Below are 15289 nucleotides of genomic sequence, written 5' to 3'. Positions count from 1 at the left end.
CCCAGGGACTGATCAGATTATTTTAATCCTTCATCTCCTTCGGGGTCTAATCTGGGTGTGGCTGTACTCCTTGCCTGGGGGCTAGGTGGAGGAGTCCCACACTCTGGAAAGAATGGCTGCCCAAGTCCTGGGCCCAGGGGTGTCTCAGCACTAAATTTGCTGGCACCTCTCCCGGCGCCCCCTTTCTCCCCAGCCTCTCCCCAGATTCCACTCGTCTGCACCTTCTCCCTCTTTTCAGCACAGGATAGTGTCTGTATCTGAAATGTCCTATGAACAGGGTTCAGTGAAAATAAACAAACGCTGGCCACAGAAATGGGGAAGTCTGAATTTCTGTAAGCTCCTCTCTTACCAGCACTGCATGGTCTGTTCAGCTGTTGAGGCAGCCCCCTCTAGGCTCAGTCCTCCGTAATCACAGAACCCAGATCTCAAATCCCCCTGTGCCAGGAATCCCGCGGATCTCTTTTCCCCAGTCAGGGGCTGTGCCTGTCCCAGGAGACATGGCTGTCTGCCATGCGGTCTCCCTCTGACCCTCTGGGTTCAGAGGTCTGGCAAACTTTCCTGCCCAGATCCGTGGTTCTTTTACCTTTCCAGGGGACCTCTGCCCTTCCCTACTGCAAACCGTCTCACCAGCTGAGTAATTTCACCAATTCGCGGTCGGTGTTATTAGTTTCAGCTGCTTACTCCATCTGCTCTGGCACAAGACCTGGGACGCGTCTGCCTATATCGCCGCCATCTTGTCGAAATCAAAGAGACTGTCTTGACTCCATTGAATGCTCTCCCCTCCTTTGTAAATTAATAATACAGTGTATTGACTTGGGTCCACTTCCGGGTTCTCTGTTCTGTTTCAGTGGTGTATATGTCTTTTCTAGTGCCAGTAGCAGGCCGTTTTGAGAATGGTGGCTTTATAATATAGCTTAATATCTGGTATTGTGAGCCTTCCATATTTTTTTCTTGTTCCCTGGATTGCTGAGGCTATTTTTACTCCATATGAATTTTTGGAGAGTTTGTTCTTAGTCTGTGAAATATTCTGTTGGTATATTAATGGAGATTACATTGAATCTATAAATTGCTTTGGGGAGTATGGGCATGTTAATGATGTTAGTTCTACCAACCCATCAACACAGTATATTAGTCCACTGGTTGATATCTTTATCTCCGTTTCAATGTTCTGTCATTTTCCAAGTGCAGTTCTTTTACTTCCTTAATTGAGTTTTTTCCTTAATTCTTTTATTGCAATGGTAAGTGGGATTCTTAGTTTATCTTTTTGTGAGTTCATTCTTGGTGTATAAAAAGACAAATATTTTTGGGTGTTAATTTTGTATCCTGATTCATGACCAAATTGATTTATTATGTGCTTTTCCGGTTGGGATGACTTTTATTTCTTCATGTCTGAGCACTATCGTAGCACTTCTTGTGCTATATTCAACAGGAATGGTGAAAATTGGCATCACTGTCATGTTCCGTTCTTTCATGGGAAATGGTTTTAGTTTTTGCCTATTGAGTATGATGTTGCCTGTGGGATTCTCATATATGGCCTTTATCATGTTGAGTATGCTCCCTCTATTACCACATTGCTGAGACTTTTTATCAAAATTGGGGGTTGGGTTTTTTCCAATTCTTTTTCTGTGTCTATAGATATGATCACGTGATTTTTAACCTTCAGTTTGTTTATGAGTTGTATCACATTTATTGATTTGTGAATATCATACCAGCCTTGCATCCCTGGATTATATCCCACTTGATCATGTCATTTGGTCCTTTAATATAATGCTGGATGCGATTTGTTAATACTTGTTTGAGGATTTTAGTGTCTGTCATCATCAGCTATATTGGCCAGGAATTCTCTTTCTTTGTAGTGTCTTTACCTTCTTTTGGAATTAGAATAATGCTGGCCTCATACAAAGAGTTTGGAAGTATTCTTTCCTCTTTGATATTCTGAAACAGTTTGAGGAGTATAGACTGTAGTTTTCCGACTGTTTGGTAGAACTCCCATGTGAAGCTGTCCAGACCTGAGCTTTTGTTGGTTGGAAGTGTTTTGATTACTGCTTCTATTTCATCAGTTGTTATGAGCCTATTCAGGTTTCTTAATTCTTTCTGAATCACTTTTGGTAGTTTGCATTTTTTACTGACTTCATCTATTACATCCACATTGTCCAGCATTTTGGCATATAGTTGTTCACAGTATTTTCTTACAATCCTTTGAATTTCTGTGGTGCCAGTGCTTACTCCTCCACTCTTGTTTCTGATTTTACTTATTGGAATCATGTGTGTTTGTTTCTTAATGAGTCTTGCTAATGGTTTATCAAATTTGCTTATCCTTTCATGGAACCAGCTTTTGTTTTCATTGAATTTTTTGTCTCTGTTATTTTTTCCGCTGTAATCTTTATTTTTTCCTTCCTCTACTTACTCTAGGCTCTTCTTGTTGGTTTCTTTCTAATTCTTCAGTTGTAGGGACAAATAGGTTATTGCTGATTTTTGTTATTTTCTGAGGTAGGTCTATAGTGCTATGAACTTCCCTCTCAGGACTGCTTTTGCTGTTTCCCAGAGATATTGTGTTGTTATTTGTTCATTGTCCTTTTTTTCCAAAAAGTCTTTGATATTTTCTTGATCTCATTGTAACAAATTCATTGTTTAATAGCATGCCATTTAGCCTCTAAGTGTTAAATGTTTTTGGGTGTTTTTACGCTAGTTGATTTGTCATTTCATTCCACTATGATCCAAGAAGATGCCTTATATGATTTAAATCTTCTTGAACTTGTAGGGACTTGTTATGTGTCCTACCATGTGGTCTATCTTTGGGAATGACCCCTGTGCACTTGAGAAGAAAGTATATTCTGCTCTGTTGGGGTGAACGTTCTAAAATGTCAATTAAATCCATCTGATGCAGTGTGTCCTTTAGAGTCTCTGAATCATTATCTTGTCACATGGAAGATCTATCCAGTGAAGTGATAGGAGTGATAAAAGTCTGCTACTATGACTGTCCTGTTTTCAGGCTCTCCATTAAAGTTCCCTGGAAGTCTCTTTGTTTGATTTTTGTTTGTTTGTTTCAGATGTATAAGTAATTCTTTCTGAATCAATTTTGGTAGTTGGCATTTTTTACTGACTTCATCTATTTCATCCACATTGTCCAACATTTTGGCATATAGCTTTGAATTGGCATGTATATACTAGAGGCCCGGTGCACAAAAATTGTGCACTCGGGGGGGAAAGGGGGGTCCATCAGCCCGGCCTGTGCCCTCACGCAGTCTGGGACCCCTTAGGAGAAAATGACCTGCTGGCTTAGGCCTACTCCTGGGTGGCAGAGGGCAGGTCCAATGCCTAGGTGCAGCCCCTGGTCGGGCTCAGAGCAGGGCTGATTGGGGAGTTGGGGCGCCTTCCCCTGTCATGCACAAAGCAGGGCAGATTGGGAGGTTGCGATGCCACCCTCACTTATGCTCAGGGTAGGGTCTATTGGGGGGTTGGGACACCGCCCCCAGTCACACTCAGGGCAGGGCTGGTGGGGAGGTTATGGCTCTACCCCGTACCACACAGAGCAGGGCCCGAGGGGGAGGAGAGGGTTGGAGCCCAGCACCCTGTCAAACACAGAGCAGGGCTTATCAGGGGTTTGAGGCGCCGCACCCTCTCACACACAGAGCCGCAGGGCGATCAGGGGTTGGGGAGCTCCCCCATCAGGCATGGAGCAGGGTTGACCAGGGGGTTGGGGCGCCTTCCCCTGTCATGAAAAGAGCACAGTGGATAGGGAGGTTGAGGTCCCACCCCTTGTTACACACGGAGCCTCAGGGCGATCAGGGGGTTTGGGTGCTGCCCCCTGTCACGCTGATCCCCGTGTGTGCTGGGAGCACTCTCAGCTCCGCTGATCCCGGTGCTGGGAGGCATATTACCCTTTTACTGTATAGGATAGAGGCCTGATGCATGGGTGGGGCTGGCTGGTTTGCCCTGAATGGTGTCCTGGATCAGGGTGGGGGTCCCACTGTGGTGCCTGGCCAGCCTGGGTGAGGGGCTGAGGGCTGTTTTCTGGCCGACTGAAGCTCCCAACTGCTTTTTTTTTTCTGTTTTTTTTTTTTTTTTTTTTTTTTTTTTTTTTTTTTTTTTTTTTTTTTTTTTTTTTCTGGGCCAGCTTTAGCTCTGGCTACAGCTCTGAGGCCTCTGCTGCTGAAAAAAGGTATCTGGATGTTTGGGTTCTATAATCGAAACAATATATAACTCCAGCTCTGAGATCCCGGGCTCAATGAAAGCACGTTTCTGGGGCTTTGTTTAGCTTCTATATTTGTTACAATTTCTTAAACTGCAAGCTCAGAGGCCGGCAAGGCAGGCTGGGAATGTTGGAGTCCTCTGTCACTGAAGCAAGCAAGCCTCAGGTTAGTTTCAAGCTGCCTGGCTGCCGGCCGCCATCTTGGCAGGCAGCTAATTTGCATATCTCGCTGATAGCCAAAGGGAAGAGTACCGGTCGTATGCTAATTACCATGTTTCTCTTTTATTAGATAGGAGACATATATATATATTCCTGTGTTGGATGAATATTTGTTTCCTATAGTAATATTTTCTGCTGGTTGATTCCTTTGGTATCATGCAGTGACCTTTCTGTCTCTTGTGATGGCCTTTATTAAAATGTCTATTTTTTCTGATATGAATATTGGTACTCCAGCCTTTTTTTCTTTTCACTTGCATGGATATTTTCCCATTCCTTCACTCCAATCCTTTGTGTGTCTTTTGTTTTCAGATCACACTCCTTTAGAAAGCATATACTTGGATCATATTTTTGTATCCATTTTGATACCCTATGCCTTTTGATTGGAGCATTTACCTATTTATATTTAGAGTTATTATTGATAGGTATTTATTTCTTTCCATTTTCTTTCTGTATGGCTAAGTTTCTGTCTCTGTTTCTCCTTCTCATTACAGCAATCCCTTTGCATTTCTTGTAATGCTGGCTTGGTGACAATTTACTCTTTTAGCCTTTTTCTGTCTATGGAGCTCTGTATTTGACTGTCTATTTTGAAGGAAAGAATTGCCGAATATAGTAATCTTGGTCTCAGATCCTTACTTTCCATTAACTTGAGTACTTCATGCCAATCCCTCTGGCCTGTAGAGTTTCAGATGAGATATCAGGACTCATCCTTATGGGGACGACTTTGTAGCTAACAGTTTTCTTTTTACTTGCTGCCTTGAAGATTCTCTCCTTGTCTTTAATTTTTGGCATTTTAATTATGATGTGTCTGGGCACGGGTTTGTTTGGGTACTTCTTCTTTGGGGTTCTCTTTGGCTCTTGACCTTGTGTGGGATTTTTCTTTACCACGTTAGGAAAGTGTTCTGCCATTGTTTCTTCAAAGACCGTCTCTACGCTTTTCTCCCCTCCTGCCTCTTTTGGCACACTCGCTATTCTAATACTGTTATGTAAGTGGTCCTCCTGTTTGTATTATGTCATTTTATATCTAGGACTGTTCTTCTTTTCATAGTCACTATATCTTTTTTCATGCTGTTGAGCTCTTTTACCTTTATAACTCTGAAGTCAGATTCAGATAAATGTCTTCTCTGTGCTTCATCTCCCTCTATATCTGGAGAATTCTCTAGTTCTCTCATTTGGGGGTTGTTTCTTTATTTCCTCTTTCTGGCTTTCTGTGTGGGTTTGTGGTGACGAGTTAGGTAGATCCTCTCAGTCTCTAGTGCAGAACATTGTTAAAGGATGTTTCTGACTAATTAGGTCAGACAAAGACTCAAAGCCTCCAGAGACCTCCTCTGTCTATAGACTGATAGGATTCCAACTTAACTTGCTTCCAAGGCAATGGTCCTCAGGTTATAGCAAAAGTTTGTTTCAACAGGGTGGGGCAGTTGCCTCTGTGTGGAGGTTAAATATTATTTATGATCTCTTAAGTGTACTCAGGGGAAGGTGTTTCCCAGTAGTGTGTGTTAATTGTCTCCCCTCCAGGAAAGGCAAATGTCTGCATGGGAAAGATTTTCTCTGCTGCATGAGGAAATGACTCCTCCCAGGAAACCTGAAGTGTCTGTCTTCTGTGCTGGAATCCTTGACTCCCCAGTTCTGGCTTTTACCCTCACAGCTCCAGTCCCCTTCACCCTCCCTTTGCCAGGGCACAAGGTGTGTGGCTCCACAGGGAAATTTGTGTGCTGACCGTTTAAGAGGATACCTGAATTTCTAGCTGTCTCTCCCTGGCAGACAGTGCCCTGGTGCTTTTCACATCCACAGGGTATATGGGTACCCTCCTCAGTTCTGGTGCTCTCTGCTAGGAGGCCCAGCTTGGGGATTAGACCCAGAGTTCTCAGTGGCAGTTCTCCACAGCTGAGATATCTCTCCGAGACTTCAGTTGCTGTCTGTGGGTGTCAGGCCCGCCCCTTCAAGCCTCCTCTCCTCCTACCAGTGTCTAAGTGGCCTCCACCTTCGGTCCTCGGGTGTCAGGGTTCTCTCCTGTGAGTTTTCCATTGATTATTCAGGAAGTTGTTCTGTATTTTAGTTGGAATATCAGTTTGTTCCTGGGAGCATGTCCCTGCAGCATCCATGATTCTGCCACCATTCTTTTAAATATATTTTTATTTATCTCAGAGAGAGATACAGAGAGCAAGTGAGAGTTAGAAACATCAGTGATGAGAGTGATTCTTTGATCAGCTTTTCCTGCAAGCCCCAGACTGGAGATTGAGCCCACACTCAGGCAAGTGCCCTTGACCTGAATCAAAACTGGGGTCCTTCAGTCTGAAGGTCGGTGATCTGTCCACTGTTCCAAACTGGCTAGGGTTCTGCCCCCTTTTTCAATCTTCTTCAGAATCCCTCTGCATTTTAAAGTCCCTGCTAACATTCTTGTCCAATACGCTCCTTTTTATGTGGAGCTCCTTTTCAGGATGGAGTTGTGCATGAAGGCTCTAATGTCCTGTGAGTGCACATTCTGATCAATAGCACCGTCAGGAAATGTGCACTGAGGCATGCTCAGTAGGCATATAGTAACAGAAACCTGCCATGTATCTTACTGTTTCTGTTTCTGTTTGGATCATGATGGAGCTCAACTAAGGCTCTTGTTTCAAGTAGGGGTAGGCAGGATATACTCTTCATTTCAACCCATGTTATTCTGAGAAACTTTGGTAGTCGTGCCCTACTCTAATATGTATTAGGCCATTAAATTATAAGGCCAGATCTTTTTGTAAGGACAAGGCATTTATTTTTATTGAGTGAAAATTCTAATTAACACATTAATATATAAAGATATAATTTGTACTTCCAACAACCATATATGTATTGAAGAAATATGGAGACCAAATAACTACATCTTAATCAATAGGATACAAGTACAGTAGTTCCTCGCGTTACATTGTTGACACGTTCCTGCAGTGTGATGTAATGCAATATTCACGTAAGTCAGAACCCACCTACATAAGCACGTATGTCACACACAGGGAGCGCACATACACAGCAGTAATGGCGTGCAACAGTTAAAAAAAATTAAAAGAAAGATAACAATTGCTGACCTTTCTTGTGGTAAATGAATAATAAGAAAACATAAAGCACATATGTACATACGTAGAAATGTTCAACCTTTTTTTTTTTTTAATAAATACATGGGGAATGGCAACGTAACCACAAAACTTATGTACTTCGAGTCCAATGTAACCAAAGGAATGTCTGCATTATCACAGCAGGCTGAAAAGTGATCAGTGTGGATTCAGATGTCCTGTTTTTAATGAAAAGAAGGGTGGAAAGGGACACTTGAAAGAGTCAGACACTGAAAGTTGCTAAATCAGAGCGTGCACATAGTTGTGAAGAAATAAGGTAAAAGTGACTTATTCATATTAGTAAAGAGATGTTTTAAAGTCTAACATAGAGACCCTCACTATAAATTATGTTGTAAAATTGAAAGTATTGATAGCATCAGTGTAGTTAAGAAGAATATGCCTCTGCACTTGAATATAGACAAGAAGCCTTCCCATTTCAATTTTGGATGAGCTAGTGAGCAAAGAAAATTAGTGAAAGGCTCACTTAGGGGCATTAGTGGAAAGAATTAGCACTGAAGCATAGTACTGTTTGTGGGACATGTAATAGTTCTCATATTTTGAGGGAGATTAGTGCCCTTCATATAAGCCATTAAATAATACCGCTAAAGAGCAGTAAAATTTCAATGGCCATCATTACCAAAATTCAGCTTATACCTTTAAATTATTCATCATTAGAAGAGAACCATGCTAAATCGGTGATAAATAATAAAATGACTAGAAGCCCGGTGAATGAAATTCAAGCACCGGTGTCATCCCACAGCCTGGTCTGTGCCCTCACGCAATCTGGGACCCCTTGGGAGATGTGGGACTGCCAGGTTAGGTCTGACACCTCCTGAGGGATGTAGCAGTGCACGAAACGGCAGGCAGGTGGGCAGGAGCCCAAGCTGGAGCCAGGTGCTCTGTTCCCACTCATCCAAGCCCCACTCCACCTGCCACCACTGCTTCGTAGCCTTGTCACATAGGCAGCAGAGGCTCAGGCTGTCACAGCTGCACTTTCCAGCCATTAGCCCGCCTTCTGGCTGAGTGATGCTCTCGCTGTGGGAGAGCCTTGACCACCTGGGGGAAGCTCCTGTGTTGAGCGTCTGAGTCCTGGTGGTCGGTGTGCATCGTACCAACCACTCATAATGTCGCTTACGCTTTTATATATATAGATATGTGTGACCAATTTGGCATGTCCTGGCCCAATAGAATATTAGTATTCACGGATGATATCTTGCCACTATTAGAATACCAGTGGCCAGGTGCATGGATTTGGGCACATTGAAAGGAGATTAATTAGAAGAAATATTTTAGTACTGCTATTTGCCCTTTCTCTATAATAGCAGTGTCAACCAAATTCAGATTGACAATGACGATTTGAAACACATGCATGCAATTGGCGCCAGCAAGAGCTTCAAACGTATGGCACATGCACGAGTCACCTTAGCCATATAAATGTGTGTGTGTGTGTGTGTGTGTGTGTGTGTGTGTGTGTGTGTCTTTAGATAGATAGAGAATAAACTTGCTTAATTAGACCTGCTTTCTGATTTAGCTCAACTTTTTCCAACCCATTGAATCACCTTAATTTCTCTTCCAGGTAATTGTCAGCAACACAGCAGTAAATGTCAACACAAAGCACATTATTATTGTAGTTCATGCGGGGAGAACAACGGGTAAAATATTTCACTGCAGCAGTGTTTGACTTCATTCAGCACAGTGAGAAAACCTGAAGTCATTTTCAAGTTCCACCATTTCTTCCTTCTTTTCAGTCAGGTCAAGATTCTAAGCTTTCAAAATCTCCTTTTTCTGGCTAATGAAGAGATAAGAGGATACCTCCGAGTTACCATCTACCTACACCAGAGCTTTGAGTGAGGGGCGGGGTTGCGCAGGGTGACACCCACTGCCGCGTCCGTGATTGGAGGAGGCTTTTGAGGAGCCCAACCAGAAACAGCAGGCTGGGCCTGGCCAGGTGCCTTCTGTACCACATGTTCACATGACCAGCGCCTGGGCATGAGCCCAGTGTGCACCCAGTCAGCACACCAGGGCCTGGTTGCATGCACCAGTGAGCAAGCACCTTGCCTGGACTCAGCAGGCTCTGCACCACCTGCTCCATCACAGCACCAGTCTCAGAGCCAGGGGGCATCCAGAGTCAGGCTGTGTTGGGAGACTGAGGGGCTCTTGGGGGCAGTGCGCTTCCTCTCAGTTCCACTAGGGGGCCTTCAGCTGCAGGGCGCCTGAGGATTCACAGGGGCCCCAGGGCCATTGCACCAGGAAGGACAGGGCAAGCAGGATGATCCAGGAGGCTTTTAGCTTCACCTCAGTGCAGGGAAGTGGTGATACCCAGGACACAAGGGCAAAGGAAGTTCAGAGGGCAGCTTTGGGGCTGGAGTGGGAGGACTTCATGCAGGTGGGGGAGACTGAGACCCTGGAGCTGAGGTTGGACACAGGCCAGGATGTTGGGCTTGATCTTGAGTGCAGGAGAGGGGAGGACTGGGTGGCTGCAGAGCAGTGTGTGCAGGGAGAGGAGAGTGAGGTGCAGCAGGGAACCCAGAATGAGGAGCAAGGGGAAGGCAAGGAGGGCCTGTGGGAGGAGTTGCAGGAACAGGCTCAGTTTATCCTGTGGACAGAGGGCCTTCTGCAGGTGGTGCCATGGCAGGCCAAGTGGGCAGGTGAGGAGGTTTTCCCAGATCTGCAGGTGGGGAGGAAGGAGGAGGTGGTGAGTGAAGAGCTGAGGCTGGAGGCACAGGATCCAGGTGACCCGCAAGGGAGTGACCACCAGGAGGAGGGGTGGATGGAGGAGCAATTAATTGCAGGGGAGCAGTTTGTCCTGCAGGGGGGGGTGGGGATGCACCATGGAGGCAGTGGAACAGGTGGGAGAGGTGGAGCCTCAGTCCAAGGCCAAAGCAAAGCCAGAAGAAGAGGAGCCAGTGCAGCAGGAGCAGGCCCAGTCAGGGCCCGGCGCCAAGTTAACCTGGTCACCTCTGGAGGTGCTCCAGGCCCTTCAATTGGAGATGGAGCCCATGAACGAGCAAGTCAGCAGGCCTTCTCTCGGCTCAGGTGCAGGACTCGGCAGAGGCTCAAGCCCTATTTCAAACGGAGAAGCCTCAATATCCGGCGCATCCCTTGGTTCTGGCTCACAGCTGTATCCTTGAGGGTGGAGGAGCAGGATCACAAGGAGCATGGGAAAGTGCAGGAGAACGGTGTAAGCGGGGATGGTTCCCCTAGAAAAGAACATTGAGGACAAGCTAGGGGCAGTGTGCCCCGGTCTGGCCCAGGACCCTGGAGACACCCTCTGTCTTGTACAGGCACCATAGAAGCATTACCAGGGGGTCCAGGGGCAGAGCTCCAAGGCAGAGGCACGCATACACCAGGGGCTGATGCCCACAGACAGGGCTGTGTTGCACGGGCTGTTCTGGAACTATCTAACGCTGCCTTACAGGCCGTCTCTATGTCCAATTCCTCAGTCAGAAGCAGGAATGTGTGATGTGCAGCCTGTCAAGCCCTCAGCACAAAACAGTCCGGTGGGCATCAGGGTCTGTCAGGAAACAGAGTGGTGCTGTGCCCCTTTCTGCCATTTATGTGGAAGGAGTGGCCTTAAGTGAAGGAGAGGCCAGGCCAGGCTGCTCTTTCTAGCTGGTCCATGCCCAGCTCCCAGGTTGCAGGCTCCTTGACCCAAAGCAGTTTGTCAACCACCCAGAGTTGTCGGCCATGATCAGCGTCCAAGATGAAAATATGCTCGGCCATGTGATTGATTTGAAGGTAAGTGCACCTGCTCCAAGGAGTAGTGGAGCCAGGTGAGGAAATGGCCTGTCCCTGAAAACAGCTACAGGCGGCAGCACTGGGCTGCGATTTTACTCCCTGGATCCACTTTCCTTCTGCAGGTGAGGGAAGTCAGGCATCCCTGGGGTTGCTGCACCATTAGCCTGTACTTCCGCAGGAACCCCTACTTCCGCAACCATGATTGTGAAGGAGTATCTCATCACCCTCACAGGTAAGAGGAGGCTCCCTGCATGGGCTGCAGCTGGTGGTGGGCAGGGATGGAAGGCGATGTACCCAGCTTCACAAACCCCTCTCCTGCAGGATACAGGTTGTCCCGTGCCACTCCCATTCAGTGGTACCAGCATTGTGAAGGAGAAATCTACAGACACAGGCTCCAGGACAGCAGCGCCAGCTTCTTCCACTGGTTCTCTGACCACAGTGTGACAGCATCTGGCAGGATTGCTGAGGTGGGATGTCGCTGGCCATGCCAGCATACAGCTTCCTGTGTCCGCCTGCTGCTTGGGATTCTATTCGGGTCCCTGTGCTCTCCTAACCCAGGTCTGTTTGCCCTACCAGATCATCAGCAAGGACCTGTGGCTCAATCCCCTGAAGTACTATGAGAGGATGATGGCCCCTATTGAGCGGACAGGACAGGTGAGGAGGGGCTGCCTGGGCTCTCCCCTGGTGTGCTGCCAGGTTCCTGGGCCATTATTTTTCTCTCACAGGGACACCTGGATGCTGGGAGGGAAACAGCCTGTAACACCAGGGCCGCAGGGTGTGTGCCTGAGACAGGAACTACCAGTACAACAAGGGCAGTGCAATTCCAGCTCAGGCAGGGGGGCTTAGGCAGGAGGAGGGAGTGTGCATGTCCACTGTCATTCAGAGTCAAAGCAGATTACCTCAGCCCCTCCTCTGAACTCTCCCTCTAGGCCGCCCACAGCACCTTCAGGCCTTTCCACCTGCCCCTCAACAGGGGCTGCCATGACATGTTCTTCCTATACTCCTTTCCACAGGTGTCTGTGAATCTTCCTCATGCTGAGGCCTAGGCTGCTGCGCTGCCAAGCCACATTGCCCTGTTGCTGCTCACCACCATCTCCTATTTCCCCAGGGTCTCCTCTTCCTCCTGGGGCCAGTGGGATCGGCCTGCTCCTTATCAGTATCTTAGGGGGCAAAGTGTGGGCCACAGAGCTGGAGGAATCCTTGTTTTGCAGCCTTGTCAGAGGTTCTTCAATCCTTTTATCCATTTAGGTTTTCCAAGGAGAATACCTCATTTGTTTACCCTCCCTAACTGGAAAACAGGGCAGCATGCCATGACGAAATAACACACTGCTTCATTTTGTATGCAGTTCACTTCAAAGACTTCATGCACATATGGTCATAGACACCCTGGGAAATTTAGGGCCATGAATATAACTCACCATCCAAACAGACTGCTTTTCTGTGTTTGTAGTAAAATCAGACAAGAAATCCCATGTTGCAGAACACTTTCTTCTGAAAATTTTTTGTAATGTTAGTGTTTAAGGTTTTACAAAAAGTAATATATATGTCTCTTTCTTTTTTTCTACTGACCTTCCCTCCGGCTTCCTCTATCTCTAGTCTCTTGTTCTTGTCACCCACTCCCAGTGTCTTGCCTCTGTTGGTCCTTTGGTTGTGCTTATATTCTGAATATGTTAACAATACAATATGTAAAATTTAAACATTTAAGTATATTGTAATTTAAATCAGCACTTAGGAAGCAACCTTGTACAATTCAAACCTTGCCTCCAATCCTGAAACTTCATAATGGTACCTACAATTCTTGATGCTTCCCCCAAACCTACCATTTGCTTTTATTCATTTTTAAATAACAGAAGCCAAATTCCTTACAATAAAATATTGTCTGTACCTTATCATTTTTATTTTCAGTGTCTAATTCTTCTGTCACAGGCGCTTCCCCTCTGACTCCCCGAATGCCCAATCAGGTGAGCTACTGTACTGCATGATTCACTCTCTCTTGCATACATGGTGTATCCTATGATCGCCGCCAGCACCACACTCAGGACCTCTTACAGGGGTGTCCCATCGGCTGTTGCAGTAAATGCAGTGCCCCCATCATACCCATCTCCTGTGTGGCTGTAATAATCATCACAGGAACTGGGCCACCATAAGTCAGAAGGGGTCTTCATGGTGGGGGTGCCCACTTTTTTATTGGAATGTTGATCTTCCTTTTGTTTAGTGGATGAGTTCAGTATGAATTTTGGAGAATAGGTCCTTATCTGATATAACATTGGCAAATATCTTCTCCCAGGCAGTGGACTTCCTTGTTTTGTTGTTGTTGTTGTTGTTGTTGTTGTTGTATTTGTTGGCCGCTTCTTCTCTGCAGAAGTGTTTTGATTTGACGTCGTCCCATTTGTTTCTTTTCTCCTCAGTTTCCATTGCCCTAGGAGCTGTATCAGTAAAGGTATTGCTGAGACAGATGCCTGATATTTTGCTTCTTCTAAGATTTTCATGGTTACCCACTTACTTTTAAGTCCTTTATTCATTCCCAATTTATACTTGCGTATGGTGTAAGTTGGTGGTCTAGACTAATTTTTTTTGCATGTATCTGTGCTAAAAGTCCAACACCAATTATTATTATGTTTTTATTTTGGCTTTGTAATATCTTCAATGAAACAAAATAAAATTTCCTCTATGTTAATTGAGTCATACTTTCTCTAAATCTGGCCTTTAAAAAAATCCCCTGGGGCAGAGTCCCATGCGTTCTTTGATTTTCCTTCCACTGATCCCAAACCTCGGCTGTAGTCTGCGTCCTTTCAAAGGACAAAAGCAGACCCGGAGGCCTCAGAGCTGCCCGCAGCACCCTCATGCCCGCGGCACCCTCCTGCCCGCGGGAGGTGCCCATCCCCATCTGGACCTTGGCTGCCAGGGAGAGTCAAAGACTGAGAATCAAAGTGGCAGCATGTCATCGCCTTCACCGGCCTGTCTCCAGCAGCACAAAACCAGTCCTCCCTGCCAGTGCTCTTGGGACCGGCCCTCAGGGCGATGTGGTGGCGCTGTCCCCTGGCAGCCGAGTGTCCCAGGCTTGTCTTTGGGGATCTCTGAGTCCATGGTATAAATGCGAGTGAGATCAGACACAATGTTATCAATGATTGGCTTGGTAAGGTCGCACTAAACACCTGCCACCATGGCTTCTCGGCCATGGCCTCAGCGGGCACCTGGACCCCATAGACCTGCAGGGCCAGGTGGAGCACCGCCACCGCTATGTGCTGAGCCTGGAACCGGAAGCACAGCCCCCCGCGGTAGCTGTCCCGCAGCAGGGCCCAGGCAGTGACGGAGATGGGGGTCCGTTGCCAGCTGTAAGGATTCAGCCAGTTCTTGAGAGAAATCAGGTAGTGGAGCAGGTACCTGTGTGGGTGCTGAAAGGAGACTTGGAAGCACAGTACACGCAGCACAAGGAGCTCGCACTGCACAATGCTGTCCCGGATCACCCAGACTAGGGAGTCCATTTCCAAGGGCTCGCTGCCCGGGTGGAAGTACCTGTTGGACACGTTGATGATGTCACGGGTTCGCAGGGGCTGTTCTTCCACTTTGCCAGCCAAGTAAAGGGCAGACATGGCGACCAAGTAGGGGTCATAGGCGTCCAGGTTGATCTCGCAGAAGAACTTATGGTAAATGGCACAGGCGGTGGCGAGGGGAATGGACTGCATCCCTAGCTTGACACCTGCCTCCATGATGAACCTTCTCACGCGGAAGTGCACCCTCGCCTGGGGTTCCGGCCACCCCTTGGCGCCTGGCGCCGCGTCCTCCTCTCTGCAGCTATCCAGGCTAAGGTCCTCCATGGGGCCCTGCTGGGAGGCCCCAGACCCCGCGGGAAGGGCAAGAGTCTCCAGTGCAGAGTCCTAGCCCAGTGCACAGCCGCCCTGACGCGCCCCGCCCCACCGGGCCCCGCCCCGCCCCGCGCCGCCCCACCTACCCAGCCCTGCCTAGGCCTGACTGCCATCCAATTTCCAACACCAATTATTGAAGAGACTGTATGACTCCATTCTATGCTTTTGCCTCCCTTTGTCAAATATTAATT

General features: G+C 47.0%; 1 protein-coding gene across 1 annotated transcript in view; it reads right to left on the bottom strand.

Moving 5' to 3' along the window:
- The window catches only part of LOC308512359 (uncharacterized protein), a gene marked incomplete at both ends in the record, with an annotated part of 196387 nt that extends 181337 nt beyond the window's left edge, over positions 1-15050 (bottom strand). The window contains 2 exon segments of the mRNA XM_081082129.1: positions 14266-14378; positions 14381-15050. Of these exon segments, the coding sequence (XP_080938255.1) occupies positions 14266-14378; positions 14381-15050 (783 nt within the window).
- Positions 15051-15289: the final 239 nt, after the last annotated feature.

Source organism: Myotis nattereri (assembly GCF_964212035.1).
Source record: "Myotis nattereri genome assembly, chromosome: Y".
NCBI classification, from domain to species: domain Eukaryota; kingdom Metazoa; phylum Chordata; class Mammalia; order Chiroptera; family Vespertilionidae; genus Myotis; species Myotis nattereri.
The sequence above is the reverse complement of the archived record's forward strand: the minus strand, read 5'-3'. Positions and strand labels throughout refer to the sequence as shown.